General features: G+C 41.2%; 3 protein-coding genes across 13 annotated transcripts; all 3 read right to left on the bottom strand.

The window, feature by feature from the left end:
* Positions 1–1,295: 1,295 nt before the first annotated feature.
* Positions 1,296–10,541, bottom strand: LOC148332152 (PRELI domain-containing protein 1, mitochondrial-like). 3 transcript variants are annotated; one of them, XM_088302704.1, is made up of 7 exons: positions 9,878–10,074; positions 9,089–9,283; positions 8,791–9,016; positions 5,824–5,937; positions 5,508–5,586; positions 4,476–4,501; positions 1,296–2,240 (listed from the first exon to the last, which is right to left on the bottom strand). In XM_088302704.1, exons 2-7 carry the CDS (start codon positions 9,178–9,180, stop codon positions 2,205–2,207), a joined length of 573 nt encoding a protein of 190 aa, XP_088158830.1. In that variant the 5' UTR covers positions 9,181–9,283; positions 9,878–10,074; the 3' UTR covers positions 1,296–2,204. The 3 variants fall into 3 exon arrangements, with proteins under 3 accessions (XP_088158830.1, XP_088158829.1, XP_088158828.1); XM_088302703.1 differs by lacking the exons at positions 4,476–4,501; positions 9,878–10,074 and adding an exon at positions 10,419–10,541; XM_088302702.1 differs by lacking the exon at positions 4,476–4,501 and having other exon boundaries at positions 9,878–10,072.
* Positions 10,516–13,829, bottom strand: gpank1 (G patch domain and ankyrin repeats 1). Its single transcript, XM_088302701.1, has 4 exons — positions 12,891–13,829; positions 11,689–11,830; positions 11,539–11,608; positions 10,516–11,239 (listed from the first exon to the last, which is right to left on the bottom strand). The coding sequence occupies exons 1-4, from the start codon at positions 13,317–13,319 to the stop codon at positions 10,798–10,800; spliced, it is 1,083 nt and encodes a 360-aa protein (XP_088158827.1). The 5' UTR covers positions 13,320–13,829; the 3' UTR covers positions 10,516–10,797.
* A 966-nt stretch (positions 13,830–14,795) lies between these two features.
* Positions 14,796–22,296, bottom strand: LOC148332150 (uncharacterized). 9 transcript variants are annotated; one of them, XR_015844725.1, is made up of 3 exons: positions 22,085–22,296; positions 20,769–21,148; positions 20,133–20,552 (listed from the first exon to the last, which is right to left on the bottom strand). XR_015844725.1 is itself a non-coding variant. In XM_088303662.1 (2 exons), exon 2 carries the CDS (start codon positions 19,335–19,337, stop codon positions 16,389–16,391), a length of 2,949 nt encoding a protein of 982 aa, XP_088159788.1. In that variant the 5' UTR covers positions 19,338–19,431; positions 22,085–22,296; the 3' UTR covers positions 14,796–16,388. The 9 variants fall into 9 exon arrangements, 1 of the variants encoding a protein (XP_088159788.1); XR_015844727.1 differs by having other exon boundaries at positions 20,776–21,148; XR_015844722.1 differs by having other exon boundaries at positions 20,133–20,850; positions 21,015–21,148.
* Between the last annotated feature and the right edge of the window lie 44 nt (positions 22,297–22,340).

Here is a 22,340-nt window from a genome sequence, read left to right as displayed (position 1 = left end):
AAAAAAAAAAGAAATAATCTAGCAACATCACCAACTAATTACTGTTGTAATCTATTTGTTGTAATTTTTCTTTTGAGTGTGGCCCTAACAGCCCTTGGTAGAATGTGAGTTAAAGAAAACCTTTTTATCAACGTGCCTTGTAAAAAAAAGTATTTTCTTAAATAATAATTTAATTTAAAATTGAGATTATGTCTGTAATAATCATGGACTGATTATTCACTGTATCCGCTGGAAGTGCAAATTGAAGGCTGTGATGGCGTGGTGTGGTGTCGCTGTTGCACAGAGATTGAACTCAAAACACAGTGTGACCATGATGATGATGATGATGATGATGCGTAGTGGTCTCCTGTGCATCATGGGTGCTTGTCATATCAATATTCCTGCCAAATACAAAAGTCACTTTTGAACACCTTCACCATGCCGAGTAACTCGTCAAATGTTTGAAATTCCGCGTAGCTTTAAGGAGAGCAACCTTTCTAGTAGATTGAAATATAAATTGAGAGTACATTATATTAAAGAGGAGACGGTGTGTGCGGAAGCATGTTACTGTCAATGTGGGATGGTGTTTGAACGTATCGCAGTCTTTTAAACGAGCCGGTAAAGTCATTCAAATGTATTGCAAAAACGTTCGAACGTAAAGTCCTTGGAACATTTCGTAAACGTTTTTTGAACGCACTGGTAAAACGCTGGCTAAATACTCTGTGGCATTATTAGGATACAATGCTGTTTTTAGCATTTAGTCGACGTTTCTTTCCAAATGCATTCGACAGACTTTTTCAAAATGTTCGTCCGACATAGACCAGTCCACGTTGGCAGTTCACGCTTCCATAAGTGTGATTTGGCGGCTGAGTTGGGGGAGTGTTCTGTGCCAGAGACCTGTGAATATGTTCCTGATAGCAGACGTGTATTATACGTTCAACAAGATGTTATAAAAGGTTTATGTGTGTGTGTGTGTGTATGCATGAGTGAGTGTGCGCGCGAGTGGGTGCGTCTATGTGTGTGCACGAGCACCTGGTGCTGGCTACATTTGAGCAAACACTTGAAGGTATTGTGTACGTTCTCGTAATATAATTAAAATGTTTTATACTTAAAACTTTGCCTCAGCTTCATTATTGCTTTGGTGTAAATATATTAATAATATATATTTATTTAGCCAGTCATATACAATATAAAACATGCTAAATTATGTATATATATATATATATATATATTTATTCCCAACAACTTTTCTCTCCATGCTTTATTCTTAGAAAAGATCTTGTAAAATGCCATTTTCCCCACAGTGTTACTTACATCTTTTAGTTTAAGTCCAGTGGAGGAAATATAAGGTTTGTCAGCCGTTTGTCCATATGTATGCACCTTTTAATCATTTTTTCCATCTAACAAGCAGTTGTTTTGCTGTCAAAGAAGTACTTCAAAACAAATTAAAATACATTTAAAGCACATCGACCCCTCTAAAAAAAAACTGAACACATTTATCAACATATTAAAGCATTTCAGCCCCGATGAGAAGCCTATAAAACAATAACCCACTTTTATGAAAAGGTGATATGAAAAAAGATACCAACAGTAGATTCTAGACGCTTGCAAAAGTGGTCATTAATCAGCAGCAATTTGTTTTGAAGCGGACCGTTTTACCTTTGCAGTCATTGTTCCATGTTTCATACCAGCAGGCACTATGACACAAATCTGTACAGAATTTTTCACTTGACAACAGGATTTTAGCCTTATACACCCACTATTTTTGCCTTTACACGCAAACATCAACTCCTGGTTTTATTCCAGTTGACATTAAACACCAAGGTGTGTCTTTGCATGATTGACTATTCAGGCATAAGTAAACAATTAGTAAACGACGCGTGCAGGAAGATTGCCGCTGTTGCAAGCTTATGTTTTGTCATGCCAAAAGTTAAATGTGGTTTTAAGACGAGGAAAACAAGATCAAAGAAGAATATAATAATTCTTCATAAAAACTGAAAATAGTAGCTTATGATATGTGTTGAAATGATGCTTGCGTCAGCGAAATGTGCTGCTGGTCCAAGCCAGCGAGGGCCCCCTGAGACTCTTCAAACTAGACGATGAGGAAGCAAAGTTCCGTGGTCCTTCATCTTTCCTCGGTCAGACGTACTGCTGAGGGTTCTGCGTGGTAGAGGCATTAGAGGTCAGGCTCTTTGTGGCTCCTTTAGTCTTGTCAGCGGCTTCCTTCACCGAACCCCGGAGCGGTCGCTGGGGCGTCTCTCCTGCGTCCGCACAAACACACAAACCCAAAACAGTGGGGGTGACTTGAATGCAAGTTTCAGAGCCGTGATCTATTTATGTCTGACCTGACCCCTCAAATTCCGCCCCTTCAAGTTGTCGAACATGCCGCTACAACGAGCTCATGAGTCACATTCAAAGGTTTCCACTGGCTGACGCGTCAAAGAGGTCTTTGCTGTTATCTTTCGACCTACATTTTGGGCTTTGGTGCATGCTGGCAAAGGGGAAACAGACGCCTTGTCTGTCGCTCTAGTTACACGAATTTGATCAGCTTTGCTGGTCCAGGTCAGCACGGACAGCGGCGTTAGACAACAACTATATGGCTGCCGGACATCATCAAGAGTGGTGACAAGACTTCATCTTAGGTTTCAGACCTGCACGGCATCAGCTATGTCTGCAAGGTAGTGCTAGACATTATTTAGAGGAGTGCTAGACACATTCTAAAGCAATGCTAGACAATATCAAGGTCATCAAACTGTGATGCTATGTTATTGAGAATAGTGGTAATAGTGCCACACATCATGTGGAGGTTATCCACTGCGGTACTAGACATCAGCCGAGGTGGTGCTAGACAAGACCAAAACTATGATATCACCTGCGGTGTTAGACATCATTAAAGGTGGTGCTCGACAAAACTAATACTGATACCAGAAGCCAAAAAGAATGTATGCTATTGCTAGAGATCACCGAGGGTGGTCCGAGGCATCATCCAAGTAGCACTAGACATTATTTTGGCTTGTGGTAGACTGAGTCAAAAGCGGGTTAGATCACATCTAAAGCAGTGGTTCTCAACTGGTGGGTCAGGACCTAAAAGTGGGTTGTGGACAGCCAGTAAAAAAAAAAAAAAAAAAACAGCACTGATGTGTACCAAGCTCACACATAATACATTAAAAAAATGCAGTGTAGCTCAGTCTTGGTTTACCGGGCATCGATATGTTGTTGGCACGTCAAACTCATCTGAAACGCTTACAAATGTAAGCTACTTTACAAAAAAAAAAAAAAAAAATTACAGTACTCCACTTGTGTAAAAGTGGGTCACAACTTTGTAACAATAGTAAGTTTTGGCTCCTGGGGTGAAAAGATTTGAGAACCACTGGTCTCGGGTCCGGGTAGATGCCATCATCTACGGTGCTTGACATCATGGAAAGGTCGTGCTCGATAACATCTGAAGTGGTGCCGCTAAGAATGATGGCCACCTCTGATAATAAAATGAGCTCCAACCTTAGTTAAACGGATCATTTTAGGAAGGTTACAATATGTGTCCCATTATGCATTAGCATTAGCATTATGCTAATGGTCTAGAGGCTATGCTTGAATAAACAATGTGTAGTTTAGTTTGCTGTTTTTATGTTTAATTTGAAAGTAAATGGCAGCTGGGAGTGGCAGTAAACAGCTCGGAGCCTCTCTTGGATAATTGTTAACGATTTGCCAGAGTTTTGTCGTCGTGATGTCAGTTGAGGTCACTGCCACCGTACAGCGCTTGTATCTCACGTTTATGTTCACAAAAAAAATTGTCTCCAAAACGTCTCCAAATACTTTTAAGTTGGGGCACCATGGTACTTTGTGTTGATGTTCATGTAGGACAGCTCTATAATATAATAATTTTTTTTTTTTTTAATTTAAAAAAAATAAAAGAAAATGCTGGTAACACACTTGTTGAGCAACAGTGAATTTTTGTGCAGATTGGGTTACTTTTGCCCAAAGTTGGCTTGATCATTTCGACCCAACAGATTTGCTTGATCATTTTAGCAGTTCCTATAATTCAGAATCATAATGACTTCAATCGTGGTTGACTGTGCTGCCGCATGCGTTTGCCTCACCTGTAACGTTCACAAGCAACATCTTTCATGCACTCATCAACTTGACCGTTCTGAAATATCACCATAACATTCATGTTTGCCTCATCCTACAATTGCTGCGTGAAACTACCGACTGCACTCACTGCTCATTGCACACCTGTCGCAGCTTTTCCTGTGTTCATGCACACACTCACTTCCTCTACCGTGTGTAAATGAGCTGGACGCCGGCAGGCCACAGCAGGAGGTACACCAGCACCATTGAATGATATCCATATCGTTGTTTGACTAATGCCTTTGATTGTGTGCGAACGAGCCGTCTGCATCTCCTCACGTTGTGCCGCCCAAAATATCCTGGCCTCTTGTTATCGATGCTGGTGGTGTACCTAATGTTGTGACCTGCTCTGCCACTCGCGTACTCACCAGGCCGCTCAGCCTGAGGCTGACGTCTGAAGGCGGCGGTGGGATAGAATCACAGTGGGACAGCGATGATGCACCGGCACCACGTATACACACACGCACGCACGCTTTGCCAAAGAATGTAATTTGTTTTGTGTGGTGTTGCTTGTCATTGCATCACATGAAAAAAAACGTTCTTCCTTTTTGGCTGTTTGTTCATGTTTGCCACATTTGGCTGTTGACCAGTCAAGAGCGTACCATCTTAAAGTCACCTGGGTTAATCACCGCCTCATTTTCCGCAATCCTAATAAGAAGAAATGCTACAGAAAATGGATGCAGGATTCTGCACCAAAATTACCCCACTTCCTGTTTACTTTCAAAGTCGACAGCAGCCCGTTTGGACAGCAATCTTATTGGCTATGAAGTAATCTGGAGGTTGGCTTTTATTTAAAATCATAATTTTTATTCTTTTTTTTTTTCCGACCACAATAATTGGTTGAGACAAAACATTCAGCCTCTTAACTATAAATAATTATAAAACCACATTTGCAGTGCCCGGAAACATTTTTTTTAGCCACTTCTGTGTTTAACACACGGATAATTGTTCATCTCTTCAATAGAAGACGGTTCAATCCGTATCTCAAAGCGTAGGTGCAATACGATTAAAGGACGGTCGGATTTTAAAGTGGAGTGATCGGTTCTGTTTGGTTGAGCGGGATTACGATTCGATTCAATGTGGTACCGCTCAGTTGGAGAGAGGCAATGATGCAATTAATTTTTTTGTGTCATTTTACATGCATAACGTGAATGATTTTGTCAGTATTGTAAACAACGGTATTTCCTTCAAAGATATTCAGTATCTCCGCGATAAAAGACCATCCAATATGTATCTCCAACTATTTTACAGTGGAATAATTTGTTTTTTGTTTGTTTATATTGCGGTGCCATCAACAAGTGATTCTGAGTGGCCGCACAAGGATCTTTTCCTGCAGTAATGGTTCCAAATTAGACGCCATGTGTCGTTTATGAAGTGGACTGAGTTGCGAGTAGACCAACCTTGTAGGTTTGACAGCGCGTATTCCAGCCCTTTTATGGCTTTCACTTGGTTGCTTTTGAAGCGGGCCAATCCAAACTCCTGAGTGTGGACATGAGGGGGAAAAACAGGAAACGGCTTAACATGGAAGACAGATATGAAGAACACAACTTCCTGTTTTGAACTTCTGAAGAATTTTTATGCCCTGCGGAGAAACAATTCGCTCATACTTTTTTGCACAAACCAGTTGAATGTGTGTAAACAATCCAAATAAGATGAGGAGTTTCACAAAGCAGGTTTATGTCTTTGGGCTTTGGGGACAAAAAGACATTGCGGCACCTGAATGGGCCTAGAGAAGCCGTAAATGCTGGAGGAAATCCAGGCCTCTCGTTTCAGCTGGGTGACGCACGGCTGTTCGGACGAGTCTCGGAAAACACATCGCTCCTCCACTGACTGGTGAGAGAAGACAGAAAAAGGCAAGTCCAACAAAATACTTCTAAAGAAACAAAAATAATCTCATTTTCTGCTAACAGCTTCCAAATCTTTTTTGGGCCATTTGCAGAGTTGCCATGGTAACCCCAGTTCAACTTCTTTATTGGGCTACAATCCAGCAGGCAAATCTGGCGGTGTGCTCTTGCACAACCTTACTTTTATTTCATAATAAATCCCTCTCCCTCAAAAAAGCAAATTTCAAGTGTGACACTCTTTCCATGTCTTCTATGGAGGACTGAAAGTGCCAAAATTAAATAAATACACCATAAAACGTTTAATTAAAATTGTCAGTAATTAACAAATGTTTCATTAATAATTAAATATGGAAGTAAATAAATAAATGCGTAATTCATTAATGAAATTGCAGATGATTATATGTAAAACAATCTATATTTTTTCTGTATTTAATTAATTATTCCATGGTCCTGTTTCATGAATTTATTTCATCTGTCAAACTCGGCCATCAAAGTTAGTGGGCGGGGCTAAACACTGACAAACTCAAAACTCGTCTAAGGTGTTGCTTTGGCCTGAAGTGGTTGCAAACATGGCGACAACGAGGATGGAGGACTTTCATGAGCTCCCTTGATTGAGCGGACGAGGCTTATATTTAGTTGTTTTACTTGATTATTCAAACCAATGCAGAGGTGAAAACCGTCACTCAGCGTATCAGTATTTTCACAAGACACTCGGTTGGAAGCGATCCATTGTTCTGAAATTGATTTGCCTTGATTCTATGAGCAGTGCGACCAATCCGTGTTAGGACCTGCCCACCAAACTTTGATGTGTGACTTTGACAGATAAAATTAATTTATAAAACACTGCAATGTGGGACCATGAAATAATTTATTAAACAAGTAAATAAATAAATGGATTTTTTTCCCACATACATTTTTTAACATTATCATTGGTAATGGAATTAATCAATAACACATTTATTTATATAATTCCATACGTAATTAAGAAATTAAACATTTAATTCATGACACTTTTATTTAATTATTTAATAGTGCATCTATTGATAAACCTGATTTATTTAATTTCATATATCATGAATGAATGAAACTATTAATTAATGACAATTTTAATTAAACATTCAATGGTGTATTTATTTATTTATTTAAATTTGGCACTTTCAGTCCTCCATCTCTTCACCTAATCGCAGTGTTCATAGACAAAACGACCATATACGAAAGGCAGTTACACCCACCTAGAGGTCACAAAGTGAAATAGTTCCAGGAGGGGATGAGACATTTACCAGATGGACAACATGCCACACAGAGGCTACTACTTGAAGAAATCCCAAGAATTTATGAATATAAAGCACCAAGAAGGAACACAGTGCTTTTATCAGACAATGTGTTTAGCAATACAATCACTGCTTATTTCCCCAAGAAGCCCTGACAAGGTCATTCCTCTTCATTTGGAGATCAGAACATCCCAGTTCACATGCTTCTATTCTGATGATAAAAGTCTTGATGTGAGGACGTTTTAGCAGCGTCTGTCACACGTGATCAAAGATAAGGTTTTCACATGTCAAGTTTAACGGAAATTAACTAACTCGAGAACAAGATACATTTGACAGACATCTGCTAGATTCAGATCAAATGTTCTCATTTTTACCACGTATTTAAGCTGTTATTCGATTTGCTTTCACGTATTTTACACGTGTATGACTGTTAGTTCAAATGTTACTTGAAAAAAAATCCTGAACTGAAAGAGACGGTTGGTAAAGGCCAGGAAAACATTTCAAATGAAGAATTCAACAGTCTGGTGAAGTCAGGGGATTCATAGGCGTGATGCAAGCAAAGGTCATGCCACTAAATATGAAATGTTATTCACTTGAAATGAATTTAATAATATCATTCCAATACGATTGCTCTCTTGAAAAATGTGTGGCTTGAAAATGGTGTTCTGCCTTGAGTTATTTAACATATCTAGGTGGAAACATATTTCACTTTACTTGGACACAATCCATTTTTTAATATAGAGAGGACTGAAATCATATGAATGAATTTAAGGTAATGTACTATACGAAAGACAACTAAAATTAACACATGAATTGATTTTTTTTTATTTAGTTTTGAATTTAACCTTGATTCAAAATGTTTTGTTCTGCTTCTCTCGTATGCATAATATAAGCTACACTTACAAAATGCAGTATGTACTTTAGGTTTAGCCATATAACTACACTACCCACAATGCTTCTGTTCTGCATTACGGATAACCAGGATGACCACGAATTCACACGTGTGTTACAGAGAAGACATTGTGAGTATGCAGTTTTTTGGTTTTCTTTGCAGGAGTCAATGAGAGAGCGGCTCTGGCTAACAAGGCATTGAGAATGCATCGATGCACATTTTAAGACGTTTAAATAGATTTTTGATTCATTTTTACATTCCTAATATCCCATATTTTGATCTGAATCCCAAGTGGCTTTAGTACACACCAAAAACAAAGGAATTGCTCTATTCATTAGTGTATACTTTTGGAGGGGACTGTATATGGACTATTTGTAGAGGGCAACACCAAAACAAGGTCAGAATAAGTATTGTGCAATTAAGTAAAGTAAATAAATACAGTTAAAATAAATCCAGAAAGGGGTCAAGTTCAAAATTGAAAGACGAAAGCGAAGGTCATTTTCACTCTGATAATAGTTTTACACCATAAATCTGAAATGTGGTTTAAGTTAGTTTTTGTTTTTTTTTCATTTTTTTATAAGTATTTTTCATTTCTTTACGACTTCATGAAGTTGTTCAGCTTTTAAAATATCACCAAAGACCATGTATACAAAGCAAGAAAAAAGGGCCTTCTCACCATGAGAGTGGTGTGGTTGAGGTTCCAGGTGTAGGTTGTCAGACTTCGCCTGACTGGGTCCACGATGGAGTCCTCCACAATGTACACGGAGCGCGACATACCGGCGGGGAAGAAGCGCTCGGCCCATCGAGGCAGCCGGTTGGTCTTTGTAAGCAAGCGTCTGGAGAAGAGCCTGTGGTCCGCGGTCACCTCGCGGTACACAACGTCCTCCGTGAGAACGTGAGTGCTGGACAACCACAATGACGCTTTAGTTCTTAAACGTTCAAATGTGATTTAATATGACAATATCAAGTGTTACCTGAAGGGATTGGGATAGCGCTGCCAAAACGCTGACACCACATGATCCCATGTGCTGTTGATGTCACTTTTGCTAGTAAAGTACTTGACCATCGTTCTTCTGTTGGTGGTCAGACAGATGCGTCAATGTGCAGTCACTTGTGACGACACAAGAAGACAAAAAGGATGTTGACTCCATCCAAGGTCTGGTACGGTCCTGCAAGAGGTCAAATTACAGTGCACAATATGTATTAATGAGGACATATGATGGTAACTGTGACATACGCATATATCCTTAAAATAACCGAAGAAAATGTGTTATGTGGTTACACATGGTGGATGAATATAAAACACTAAACAATGTATGAGTGATTAAGTCCATAAACGTGTTGAATGTATTGCTATAGTTGTTATAGTGCAATATTAATTAAGAAAGGACATGTTAACATTTCACACGTTGAGGTTTGTTTATTGGAAATGACGTATTTTGTACATGCAAGTGAAGTTGGAGTAGGCATGCACACCGTATTGATTTTTAGTATCAAGTTGTTTCGTAGTTCGTTGGGCTAAAGGTTAATTCAATTGCATGCTAATGTTGCTCAAGCTAAACGACAGCGAGCACAGCATTTCGCAGAAACACTCGCATATCAAGCATGAATCGTTATCGTTTAGTTGCCACACAGGGCGTGATTACTGTTGTTTTTAGCAAGTCCCGTTGAAACGAGAATAATGAGTAAACAAGAAAGGAAGTTGGGGAGCAAAAACAAGCAGGCAGGCAGACGCCGGCGACATTGAAGAAATGTCAACATACCTGTTATTTCAACAAATGTAATGCTGGCTGAAATATTCCCGGACTTGGTTTCTTGTTCAACCGTTACGATAGTACTAAAATAAAATGCACCATTTCACACCGAAGACACCGTTGGCGATTTATTTTGCATCATTTGGAACATGGACGCCATCTTGCTGCAGCGGCTAAGCGAGGAACTGCAAACATGGCGTCCGTAATCACATTACGGACGAATGTGACCCAAATTTATGATTATTATTTTAAAAATAAAAATGGCATATGTCTTTATTTGCAGCGGTTCGTTTGTTTGTATTTTTTCCTTTACAAAAAAATAATGTATTAATGCTTTCTGGTCTTGCTGATTATTTTATCATAGAGGAAGTGGGATAACATTTCTTATTCCCATTGACTTTTGTTTTTAATTTGCTAATTTGTTAATGGAATTTGTGGGAATATAACACTGTGTTGTTTTTGTTATTGCCTAAAATAAATCAGATCTGATTTGCTGGAGTAGCTGTACTACTTTAAAAATACCACCTTACTTGCAAGATAAGATACTTACCCGAGAACGGCCGATCTCGGAAGCTAAGCAGGATCAGGTCTGATTATTACTAGGAAGGAAGACAACCAAGGCAGGAAGCATTTACTTCCTTACACTTCCGACAGATACCGCTGTTTATTCAGACAACGTGCGCGTATTCATGGTCGTCACCACCTTCTGATTCAATTTCATCGGTCTGTAAGTCTTCCGCCACCACATCCACAAATTAAACAAAATGGTTCATTATCACCAAAGTACGTGGGTCATTTCAGAACCGGATGCATTTTCTGCCACGTCCTCAAGAAATTTCAAATGATTTACTGTACCAAATACAAACATTAAATTAAGACGAAATAAATGTTTATTTACTCTCATACAAATCAAATAAACATGGTAGGCGTCACAGATAAAAAGAGGCACGAAAATCTCTCTCCCAATTCTTATCTTGTTGTTCTTTCCTCCGACTTTCTTCTTTCATTTTTCCCTTGCGTTCCCTTCCCTCTTCCTCTGCACGCGCTGCTTTCACCGCGTCCCGATCCCCGGCTTTAAAGTGAGTCACTCTGGCTCTCGCTGTCGCCCCATAGCCAAGGCCTTTCTGGTCCCTCTTCAGAACTGTGGCCACGGGTCGCTTGGGCCCCTGGCCCTCCGGACCCAGGCCCCTGCCGGGCCGCCAGCCGCAGCTGAGCATCATCTTGTAACTTTTGGCGGAGGGTGAGAGACAGTAGTAGGGGGCTGCCGGGGCACGTTTCATATTGAACTGATGCAGAGTGGAGGATGAGTGTGATGGCAGGCCGCTTGTGTGAGCCACACTGCATACTTCGCACCACTGAGGCTGTGCCGAGCTGGGGACACATAAAAGACAACGTCAACAAATAGTGGTAATTGCCTCCACTCGATTAAACACCGCACTTCAATTCATCACTACAGTGTGGTCAACTTATCTTAAGATGAACAAAGAAATTGCAAGAAATTAGACTATGGTGGAAAATGTCCTTTATTTCTGTAGTCCAATTAAATAAAAGAGAAACTCATATTACAGATTCATTAAATGCATGAACGGACAATTCCTAGATTTTAAAAAAATTGTACGAACCCTGGTATAAATGTTTCAGGTTCAAATTAGTAAGGAAGGCTAACTAACCTGGTATTCGTTTGTCTCGGTAGTGTCCTCCCATAGCTCTCCAGCTCCTCCAACACGTCGCTGTGGCCCGCTGAGAAAGAACCCGGTGATACATCATGTGACTAGCACACACACAATCATAAAATCAACACAAGGCCGATGTTTACATACCCTCGGATGCGAGATCTTTGGCATCACGACCCTGAGTGTCGACAACGCCCACCCAGGCGGCGCCTTGCTCCAGCAGTAACCTCACCGCAGCTCTTTGGCCCGACCAGCTGGCGCACATCACGCCTGTCCAAAAAAAGCTATCCTGAAAAACAAATGAAGTGTGTCCACTTATTCTAGAAAAGGTGGTAAAATGAATTTGCCTTGATGTTCAGATATCCCCAACTACAACACTCAGGTAGAAGACAGAGAGCTGGGTCTCAGTGACTCAAGTAGAAACAACTGAGTAAAATGCTCTAGTTGAGCATGAATTTAGTTCACTTGAATTCAGAAGTTAGAGACGGATGTCAGCTCAGATCAAGTCAGCTGGAAACATATCTTGTATCCTACCTGGATAAAGATGAGTGAAAGTTCTTTAAAACTTTTAATTTAACTAACTTGAATTTAGGGGTAAGACTCAGAGACATAGTTACAGCTCAAACGAAATCAGTGTGAAATCATATTTAATAATAGAGTTGCACTCAAAAATGATAATAGTTTGTGTATGCAGCAGCCTGGTCTGTGAAAACCAACAAAAAAACTCAAACTAACATTGGCAAAAAAAAAAATAAATCATTATTGGAATAAAAACAAAAATTATTTAAAAAAAACTCAAATACATTATACATTCATTATAGCAACTAAAACTAACTATATTTACGACAAAAATGACTGCATTGTTTTTTTGTGAATTAATAGCTCAAGTTAATGTTTATTTTGGAAGAAATTAAGGACCAACAGCAGTTTGAGAACAGTAGTTTACTTTATTACACAATACTGAGTGAGTTTTGCACTAGCCCAGTGTGTCACATGGGGGAAGAAAAGAAAAAAAAATACTAAAACTAAGTATTCTAAAAACTAAGTAAAACTAACAAATTAAAAAAACAAAAGTTTAAATGAAATAAAAAAAATATATAATTAAAAAAACTCTATTACAACCCTGGTCCCACCACTTGACATTAAGCATCACCTTGCCAATTTTAATACAGTACATGGGGTGAAAATTCCCCTTGGTTGTTGCTATTTTGAATTTATCATGTAAAAAAATCCACTCAAACCCTTTTTTTTGTATTCACAATAAAACCTGTTATAATGTTATCAGCACTTGAATAGATAATCGTTCGTGAAACTTTTCTTCCCTTTTCACAAAGGAGAGCGTAACCTACCTGGAAGTTGATGTCCACCCCCTTCGATAGCAAGTCTTTCAGCCCAGCGAGGTCTCCATCTTGGGCAAAGCGCAGAAGTCTGAGACCCTGGAGCTCCGAGGACGTCTCAGAATTGACTCGTGCACCAGCCGTCGCTCTTGTTCGGCTGTCTTGCTCTCCTCCGGTCACTCTTCTTTCCACCACGGCGGCTTCTGTCACAGTCCTCCTCCTGTTGTCTCTTTTTCTGGAACTCCTGTTTGTTTGTTTTCTAGGACGATGTTGTCCACATTGCCTTTTGACAGTCACTTGATCATCTTTAAGGAGGTTTTCATAAAACTGCCTGGCTTCTTGTCCGCCGGATGTGCTGCTCGTTTGACAAAGTGATGGCTCAAATGCCTCGATACTGAAAATGTCCTGTTTTCTGGCAGGAGTAAAACCGAATCCAGCCATTTTGAAGTTAGTTCCATTATTTGCTTTTACATCCCTCAGCGATTATTTAATGTGTTATAAACCAACAACAATGACACGAATGTTACGTCAGACAACAAACAAACATAACATTAGCTACTACTTTTCCAGGAAATCAGATTATTTTGTTAGTTAGATATCGTCGTTAAATAACAACATAAAACTCATCACTAGTCTACTAATTCACTGTACGATTTAAATAGCTTTTGCAAAGAAACTGACAATGAGTCGCTAAGACAAATGTTACAGAGCTAATTTAACACTTTGAGTGCAGGGCGGCTCCAACCTCGGTGAGTTTTTAAAGGCGGCTCGGTCTTCTATTTCTAATCTAAATTGCGATATCCCGACACGTCAGGGTCATATTATTTGTATGGAAATCAGCACAACTGGAGAAAACAACAACACGAAGCTATTTGACTAGCATTAGGATGTTTTTCTTCGTACGCAATAGAATGTAGTATTTTTAGACTGCTCATGATTGAGTGCTGCCTCCTAACCGTGGTAGAGCAAAATGTGTCACAAATCGGTGGAAGAAGTCTTAAAGAAATCAACACTAAAGCGTGGTCCAAATTTAGATGTATTTAATTGTATAGATGTATCCATTAAATAATAATAATAATAAAAAAATACTACTTGACTTGGGTGGGCGGGGTGACGTACACAACGTCAAGTAGTAATGATTGTAGCGGTAACAACACAGGTGCGTGCTGCCCCCTAAAGGATTCGAGGTGAGTTGCAATGAACGTGTCTTCAAATTCAGAACGTCGTACTCGGTTTTCGACGTGAGTCTGAGGTTAAGAACAGCACACAGAAAAATGAAAGAGCGTACGTATTTGTAAGAAAATCTTTTCTTAAATTATATTAAATGTATGGATTAATATACTTAGTTTTTTAGTATTCACAGCCTTCACGTTTTTATATAAATCTGTACTGACTTTTAATGTAGGAAACCGACCACATTCTTACTTTGACGCAAAACTTAAAAGTATATACAAAATACAAACTAATGAAAAAAACCCCAACACCTTTTCGTTATTAATGGCTGAAAACACATGTCTTGTATTTCAAGTTTAATTAGTTTATTTTTACACTCTCAATCTGCACATGAGTTACTATAAACGTGATCCATTTGTTTTACATTTTACAATCTCAGCCCCCCCCTGACATGTTTCGGTAAAAGCAATTGCATGTATGCCATTTTTGGGGATGAATGATGCAATTTTTTATTCAGGCTGAGTACAAATAATTACATTTGAGTACCCGCCAATATCAAATAGTGATAATGCCATTATGTCTTGAAACAGTTTAGAAAATGTTTCAATCAAACATCGTTCAAAAACAGGTGGATATAAACACAAGATGAAAGGTACTTCTTGCGTGTCTAACACAAACTAAAGTGAGTATTAAGAAACGCAAGCCTATTTCTTTAGAATACAAGTTTTCAAAATAAACCGGCACACGAAAACTGTTGTCATACTTTTATCACACAATCGCTTATTTCCACTTACTCAACGTGCCACGGCTCGCGAAACTCGGTAGTTCGCAATATGGCAACAGTCTCTGTCACTGCCCAATACGAGTTTTCCCATTTTGCAGAGCATAATTTATAGTTGCCAAAAATGCTGTATTCCATGTCCTTAAAGTATCTAGGGAAAGCTGACATGGGCCCTACCCGGAAGGTACTGTACATGCCAGGTTATTTAAGTGGTATCAATGTGGTAGTATCAGACATTTTTACAAATACTTATCTACTTATTTGGCTCCCAAGTTGGTATGTTTACAGAAAGAATTGAGACCACAGAAACAAAGTTTATAAAAAAAACAATACAAGCATGGTGCAAATCATGCTATTCTTGTTCATTTGGAACATCGAATGCTTAAGACTCATAAGAGTGATGTTTTGACACCCAATTTGTTGAAACACAATATGAAACTAGTCCACCAAAGCCTTATTTTCACAACTGAAATGAGTCTTTGTTTAATAAAACAGTCGTATACAGAGAACAAAGGGACGACAAATTGTTTGAAGTGTTATGTTCATTTATATGCCCACCAAGGGGTACTGTTTGAAATGTTTTATTGTGTTTCCATTGTTCACATAGATGTTTCGGTGTTACGCACAACATGCAATGAAGTCATTTGTTAGATGGTTTAAAAAAATAATCATCACATTGCATCAGGCCTGCTCAAATTACCATTGAAGTGTTTTTCTTTTACTGATGTCCTACAATAGTGGTTCTCAAACGTTTTTACACCAAGAAACACCTAAAAAATACTTAGCTCTACAGGTACCATCATAATGGCCAACGTTAAAATAAGTAACATAGTAGGCCTGCATAGTTTTTTTTCGGTAAAACATATTTTTATCATACTGTAACATATCCAGTTTGGTCATTATCACTGTACTTGAATACAGGAAAAGAAACAAAAATGAACTGATTCCATTGAAATGTATTGCACATGACAAAAGTTAAATAAAAAAATGGAAAATGTTTCCAAACAGTTCAACTAGTTTGATTACTAATTATTGTACGGTATTCAACAGTTTAAATGGAACTGTACTTAAATCGTACAGTACTGGACTTTAAACGTTTAAATAGGCTGCGCGCATCGCAACAAGCTTCATGTTAGTTGGACTTTATTCAGTGACAGAGTGAGGCTCCAGAGGACAGTCAAAACAGCGCAGAGGATCATTTGCTGCCCTCTCCCCTCCCTGTCGGACATCACCACCACCCGGTGCCTCAGCAGAGCTCTCAAATATCTGACCCAAATCTGATCCTGCTTTTCAGTAGCCCTTCATTAAGTAAGAATTCAGAGTCAAATTACACATTGCTCATACTAGCTGGTATGTTACAAAATTTTTATATCTGATAGCGAATCCTATGGCGAAAACTCAAGCTTGCCCGATCTGGGTTTTACAGATCTGTGTACCCTGCCGTCGTGAACGGAATTGTATCGTTTGGTGGAAACGTGGCTTTTGTTGATTGGCGAGTAATGCGCTGTCATTGGCGCTACAGCATGAAACATTGACTAAAGGTGGCACAGGTGTCACTACCCCGTAGTAGAAACCAGTTCAGAATCTTTAGGGTGGAACTTATTGATGTGTCTGTTTCTGTCTCCTGTCTGTCTGAAGGTCTGTTTGCAAAAGGGACATGAATACGGCCGCTCTCCAGTGTGTATGCGAGCGTGTACCATCAGCTTGTGCTTGCTGACGAAGGTTTTATTGCAGTTGACGCAGGTGTAAGGCCTGTCCCCCGTGTGGTAGCGCTGGTGCATCCTCAGCTCGGTCATGCGGCCGTAAGTCCTGCCGCAGTCGGTGCACTCGAAGCTGGGTGGCACGTCCATGTGCCGCCTGCTGTGCAGCCGCAGCCCGCTTGCCGAGCGGAAGGTCTTGCTGCACTCGGAGCATGCGAAGGGCTTCTCGCCCGTGTGCGAGTAAATGTGCTGCTTGAGGTTGGCGGCCGTCGGGAAGCCGTTGCCGCAGTGCGGGCACAGGTGGGGCCGCTCGCCAGTGTGGATGCTCAGGTGCTTCTCCAGCTTGCTGGCGTTGAGGAAGGTACGGCCGCAGATGTCGCAGCTGAGCGGCGCCTCGCCCTTGTGGCACTCCAAGTGCGCCGTCAGCTCGGCCAGCACGGCGAAGGCGGCGTCGCAGCGCGTGCAGTTGTACGGTCGCTCCTTGCGGAACTTCCTATGCTTGAGGCAATGGCGCTCCAGCTCCTCATTGTCCACGAAGGTGTCCATGCAGTACGTGCACTGGAAGGGCCTCTCCTTGGTGTGCGTTTGGAGGTGGTACTTAAAGGTGGTGTGTTTGAGGAAGACGCACTCGCAGTGCGGACATTTGCTCTCGCGCCTGTCGTGCATCTCCACGTGGCGCTTGTACTGCGCCAGGTCGCCGAAGTGCTTGCTGCACACGGCGCAGTGGTAGTGCTCCTCTTTGTGCTTCTGCTCGTGCTTCCTCAGCACCGCCTCCACCTTGAACTTCTTGCCGCAGACGCTGCACAGGTAGGAAGCGCTATGCGCCGCCACATGCGCCTCTAGCTCCTCCCGACTGCCGAAGTTCTTGTCGCACCGCGGGCACGTTCCGCTCTTCTCCTTGGCGTGATTGAGCAGGTGCCTCTTCAGGTCCTCCGCCGAGGCGTAGTTCTTGTGACACTCTGCGCAGGTATAGGACTCGTTGTTGGCGGCCCGGCAATGCACCATGATGTGCCTCTTCAAGTGGTACCGCCGTCCAAACACTTTCCCGCACTCCTCGCAGATGAGCGAGTGAGGGCTGCGCGGGATCTTCTTATGTAACTTGAGGTGGCTCTCCAAGTGAGCTTTCTCCTTGAAGCTCTTGTTGCAGGCGGGGCACGTCAACTCCTTGCCCGAGTGCAACTTCCGGTGCTGCTTCAGCCTGGCCCAGCTAGCCAACGTCTTTCCGCACTTGTGGCAGCCGTACTGCCGCATGCCGTGCTGTTTCCTCATGTGGCGGTTGCGGTGATACGACTGGCTGAAAGCCAGCGAGCACACCGTGCACCGGAAGGGCTTCTCTTTGGTGTGCGTGCGCATGTGTCGGTTGAGCTTGTCGGCGTAGGGTAAGGTCACGTTGCACACGGGGCACACGTGGGTCTTCTTGCAGGGGACGCTTGCACCGCTTACACCTTCATGAGAAGTCGTCGTACTTTCCGACTCAGGACGGACGTCTGATTCCTTACTTTCATTTGATCCGCCATCAGCGATACCTCCAACATAATCCATTAATGACTCCATCATGTTGGTTTGGACTTCCTCCATATTGGTTTGGACTTCCCCCGCTTGTAGCACCTCAGTGCCTTTCTCTTGGTGCTCCTTGTGATATGCGAGGTGGCGTATAAACGCCTCGTCGTTTGGCGACCTCTCAGGACAGTAGGGACACAGCAGGAACTGCGTGGCGTGCGCCTTCTTGTGGCTCTTGAGCTCCGCCACGCTCCCAAAGCTGTCGCAGCACGTCGGGCACACGTACTGTGCGGCGTTGTGTTGGACTCGCATGTGCCGGGTCAGGTGGTAAGACTGGCTAAAGACGGTGGGGCAAATGGGGCAGCGGAAAGGTTTCTCCTGGGTGTGAGTCCTCGTGTGTCGAGCCAGCTTGTGCGCGCTGGCGAAGTGTCGGTCAGTGCAGAAGGCACAAGTGAAAGTTTTACGGATCTTTGTGTTGACTTCCATACTTGGCTCGTCCATGAATTCCTCCAGTTTGAAGGGAGATGAGGAGGAACTACCATCGTTTGCATCATCATAATTGTCAGCATTGCAATTGTCGCCGTCGTCATCCTCATTATCATCCTTCATATTATTTTCATCACGGCTCCAGTTGACTTTGCGTTTAGACCTCAGAGTTTCAATCACAACTTTCTCCCCACACCGAGGCCTTCCTCTTCTGCGTCGCTCCACAAGAGGCTTGACGTCGGGCCCGCTGACGATCCCAGACTCCATCTCTTTAGCGATACGCAGGGCGGTGGCGAGCGTGAGAGTTTCTCTTTGCGAGCGCAGACGCTCCCTGAGCTGCGGAAGTTTGGTTTTCTCAATCAGCTGATTGACGATCATTTTCTCGCTCATGTGGTTGCCGGGCGCCAGCAGTGCCTCCAACGCCTCGACAAACTCATCTGTGCTCTCGCCGGCCATTTGAGCCCTTTGGTGGAATCGGAGCAAACGTGCTCTCGTGGTGCGGCCGGAGGTGAAGTAGGCGGTCAGCGTAGAGACGGCCGCCACGTACGACTGTTCGAGTGGGATAAGCGCGGCAAAAATACGCTGACCCTCTTGGCCGAGACAGTTATGCAGAAGCATACATTTGCTGGTGTCAGTCAGCTTCTCGTCGTCAAGTGCCTCCAGGTAGCGTTCGAACGCATTGAGCCACTTGGGCCAAACCATGTTGGGTTCATCGGGCGTCGGCAGGAAAGGAGGCGGCAGGGCCAAAATGATTAGTTGTGGCTCTGGAAAGAGGACTTTCTTTGTCGAGTCATCCACAACGAGAGTCACTTCACCCATCTTTACTGCTCAGTTTTGAAGGTTTTTATTTTTTCCTTTTTACTTCCACTGAGGTTTGTGGATAACTCCTCACAGTCAGATTGGTGGCGGCACACTAAAAAAAAAAAAAAACAGAAAAAGTTCACTCATGTTTATGACATATCCTTCAAAAAAGTTGAAGAATAAGGTTTGCAACAGTGGAACACAGTGTGAACCAGAATTAAAAAAAAATCAAGTTTCATAAATACATAAAATACAATGAACAAATAGTTGTCATCATGATATATGAAGTGCAATCTCACAGCTGCGTAACAACTTTTTTCCCACCTACAGATCCACACGCAAATGCCATGATGGTGGAAAATTAGTGCCAAAAGTCATGTGACAGTTTTCCATAGTTTTAGAATTGCGTTTTTTTTTTTTGCACTTGAAGTGTTGTCTATTTTTGTTCTTGAAGGATATTTTTTTCTGTACTTGAATGATTTTAGCTTCTATTTGAAGGATATTTTTCTGCAAAAGAAGAAATTCTTCTTTTTATGTTTGTATTTGTTTGAGAAGCAAGATGCATTTCTTTCCTACAGGCAAAACAAAATACCATAGTTTGTGAATGATGTTTTGCATTTGCAAAACAAAAAGTTTGTTTGAACTTTTTTTGTGTGTGTGTGTGCGTATGTGTGTGTGTGAGAGTAAATCATATTTTGTGTGTTTCCGAGGTTTTGGCATGATTTTAACTCTTTAAATTTTAATTTGAAGCCGATATTCATTTGTAGAAAAAATTTAAGAACATTTTGAAAAATAAAAACTCCAAAACTTGACTTAGATTAAATGCCTTTATGCACATGTTTATTAAACCTTTCTGATTTACAACAAGTAGAGTTTTTTTTTTAGAGCTTAGAAAATAAACAACTTCATTTTAAAAATCTCACAGAAAGGGCAAGGTGCTGCCAGCCTCAGCAGCATGTCTTATAGTTCAATGAAAACGTCTCCTTAAAGTTTACTACAACAAACAATTTAAAAAAAAAATCCACTATGACTGAAATATTTATCTTTTCACAAATCTTTCTTTAAAATAAAAAAACAGAAACGTGCATCCTCAATGCAGTGACTAGCGCAAAAATAAATAAATGAAAAAAAAAAACCATCTCAACACGGCTGTGTCCCCTCTCCACTGCTTTTTGGGTGTTCTGTCATTCTTGTGTGTCGCATATGCGGCTGCCGTCTCCGACATACTGATTTCTGTGGAAGCAGAAAAAGTGACATTTTTTTTGCTCGAAATGTTTCTTTCACTCGCAGTATTTAGCTGACAATTTTTGCACCATATACAATACATCACTTTGTATGGCGAGGTGGTTCTTTTAAATTGCTCTATGAATCCTTTATGAGTAGTTAAGTTTAGCTTTTCATGACATGTGGCTTACACAAACAGACACAAATACACTTGCACTCACTCACTTCTTACTTTCATCACCATTTCCCTCTCAGTATCATCATCAACTTTGCTTGTTAGTCATGTCATTCAAGTTGAAAATTACCTCTGCAAGGTTACAATGGGGAGCAATTAGATTTAGCCTTGAGGCAAGATGAGCAGAACAGCCCCTTATGTTTATGACATAAAAAGGCTCAAAGTAATGCTTCAAGCGGTTGTGAGTTGTAGTAGACTGGCATTTATTAACATTTTGGCAAAGTCTGTCGCCTTACCTTCCTCCGCTCCTGGGACCTCTGCTGTAGTGCTTGTGACTCGAGGTAAGCAAACAGGCAGCTTACTGCTCATTGGCTGCTGCCCACAGCACAAGGAACAAATCAGATGGTGCTGTGAGCGGGCCAATCTGCTTCTGCAGGCAGAGGCACGAGCACAGCAGAGCAAGAGAGAAGTATGCTGCAGCGAGCCAAAATAAACCAGCTTATAATTTATCGGCCTTGGAAAAAAAATAAAATAAAGGCAGATGCTGATAATTGAGAAAATGCCAAATGTTGGCCCTGATAATCGGCTCGGCAGACTGCTGCTATATAAAATGATTGATGCAGATCTCGAATGTCAAAATCAAAACTCAGGACTGCATTTTGAAAACAAATCTCATTAGTGATATATGCATTAAAAATAATAAATGCACACATTTTCGGGATCACTCGTCGTCAATATTGATATATGTTTAATCTTCAAGGCCACTCTTTTCAACTGACGTACAAGATGCAGTATCAACCAAAGGAATAATTTCCTGTTTAGCGGCGTGTGTTGCATTATGTCATATTTTTAATTATGCAGCATTTTTCCAGAAAGTTATAGATAATTTTAGTTTTGATTTACCACATTTAAATCATAACTGTGACTGTCAAATCCAGACAGGCGGGGATAATTGGAAAATACACTCCGGATATAGTACTAAAGTCTGTTGTGCTCAACTAATCTGAAAGAATTATGCCTGGTTCCATGACATGCTTCCACAATTCCTGTTTATTGCACTGGGGAGTCGCTTATCAGTAGCATAGTTTACATGTGGCGGCAAATCAAAGTGATGTGTCTTAACATTTTTGAAGCATGGTTGGCCTCTTTGCTGAAAGTGCCCCAGAGCACTCCACGAGTTGCTGCACCGCCTCTGTACGTCCACAAGCGCAGTAGATCAATCAGCACTTAACTCCTAATATATATTAGACCAAAATAGAGAACTGCAAACTTCTTCAGTCCAAACTAAAATGAAAACCAGAGTAAGAGGCAATTGGATACATAAAACCAAATCCGTACAATAGAGAACGAAGGGGTGCAAACTCACCACACCGAACTGGGCAGGAAAATCAGCGACTTGGCTCAATCGACATTTCGGTGCACCAGCAAAATGTTGCACGTTTCAAAAACAACATCTGTGTTTTTTAATTAATTTGAGAATCAATGCGTGCTTTATTTGAACAAATACAAAACAGCCATGACGACGTTGGAGGAAAATCCGCCATGTCGACCCTCTTCTACTTCCTCCTCTACTTCCGGTTATCTCAATGACATAGTGCGAACCACAGCGCCTTGATGTGGCC

The sequence above is a fragment of the Idiotropiscis lumnitzeri genome, chromosome 8, assembly GCF_059441095.1.
Source record: "Idiotropiscis lumnitzeri isolate Australia: NSW breed Sydney's pygmy pipehorse chromosome 8, RoL_Ilum_1.0, whole genome shotgun sequence".
NCBI classification, from domain to species: domain Eukaryota; kingdom Metazoa; phylum Chordata; class Actinopteri; order Syngnathiformes; family Syngnathidae; genus Idiotropiscis; species Idiotropiscis lumnitzeri.
Note: the sequence above shows the minus strand (reverse complement) of the source record. Positions and strands in the feature narration are given on the sequence as shown.

Excerpts from the sequence above, each read along its gene's own strand:
- LOC148332152 (XM_088302703.1), bottom strand. The coding sequence starts at position 9,180 with ATGGTCAAGTACTTTACTAGCAAAAGTGACATCAACAGCACATGGGAT. Across the intron at positions 9,017-9,088 it reads CGCTATCCCAATCCCTTCAG|CACTCACGTTCTCACGGAGG; the intron begins GTAACACTTGAT and ends GTGGTTGTCCAG. Across the intron at positions 5,938-8,790 it reads TCAACCACACCACTCTCATG|TCAGTGGAGGAGCGATGTGT; the intron begins GTGAGAAGGCCC and ends TTCTCTCACCAG.
- gpank1 (XM_088302701.1), bottom strand. The coding sequence starts at position 13,319 with ATGGCTGGATTCGGTTTTACTCCTGCCAGAAAACAGGACATTTTCAGT. Across the intron at positions 11,609-11,688 it reads CAAAGATCTCGCATCCGAGG|CGGGCCACAGCGACGTGTTG; the intron begins GTATGTAAACAT and ends GTTCTTTCTCAG. Across the intron at positions 11,240-11,538 it reads CCGAGACAAACGAATACCAG|CTCGGCACAGCCTCAGTGGT; the intron begins GTTAGTTAGCCT and ends ATGTGTCCCCAG.
- LOC148332150 (XM_088303662.1), bottom strand. The coding sequence starts at position 19,337 with ATGGGTGAAGTGACTCTCGTTGTGGATGACTCGACAAAGAAAGTCCTC.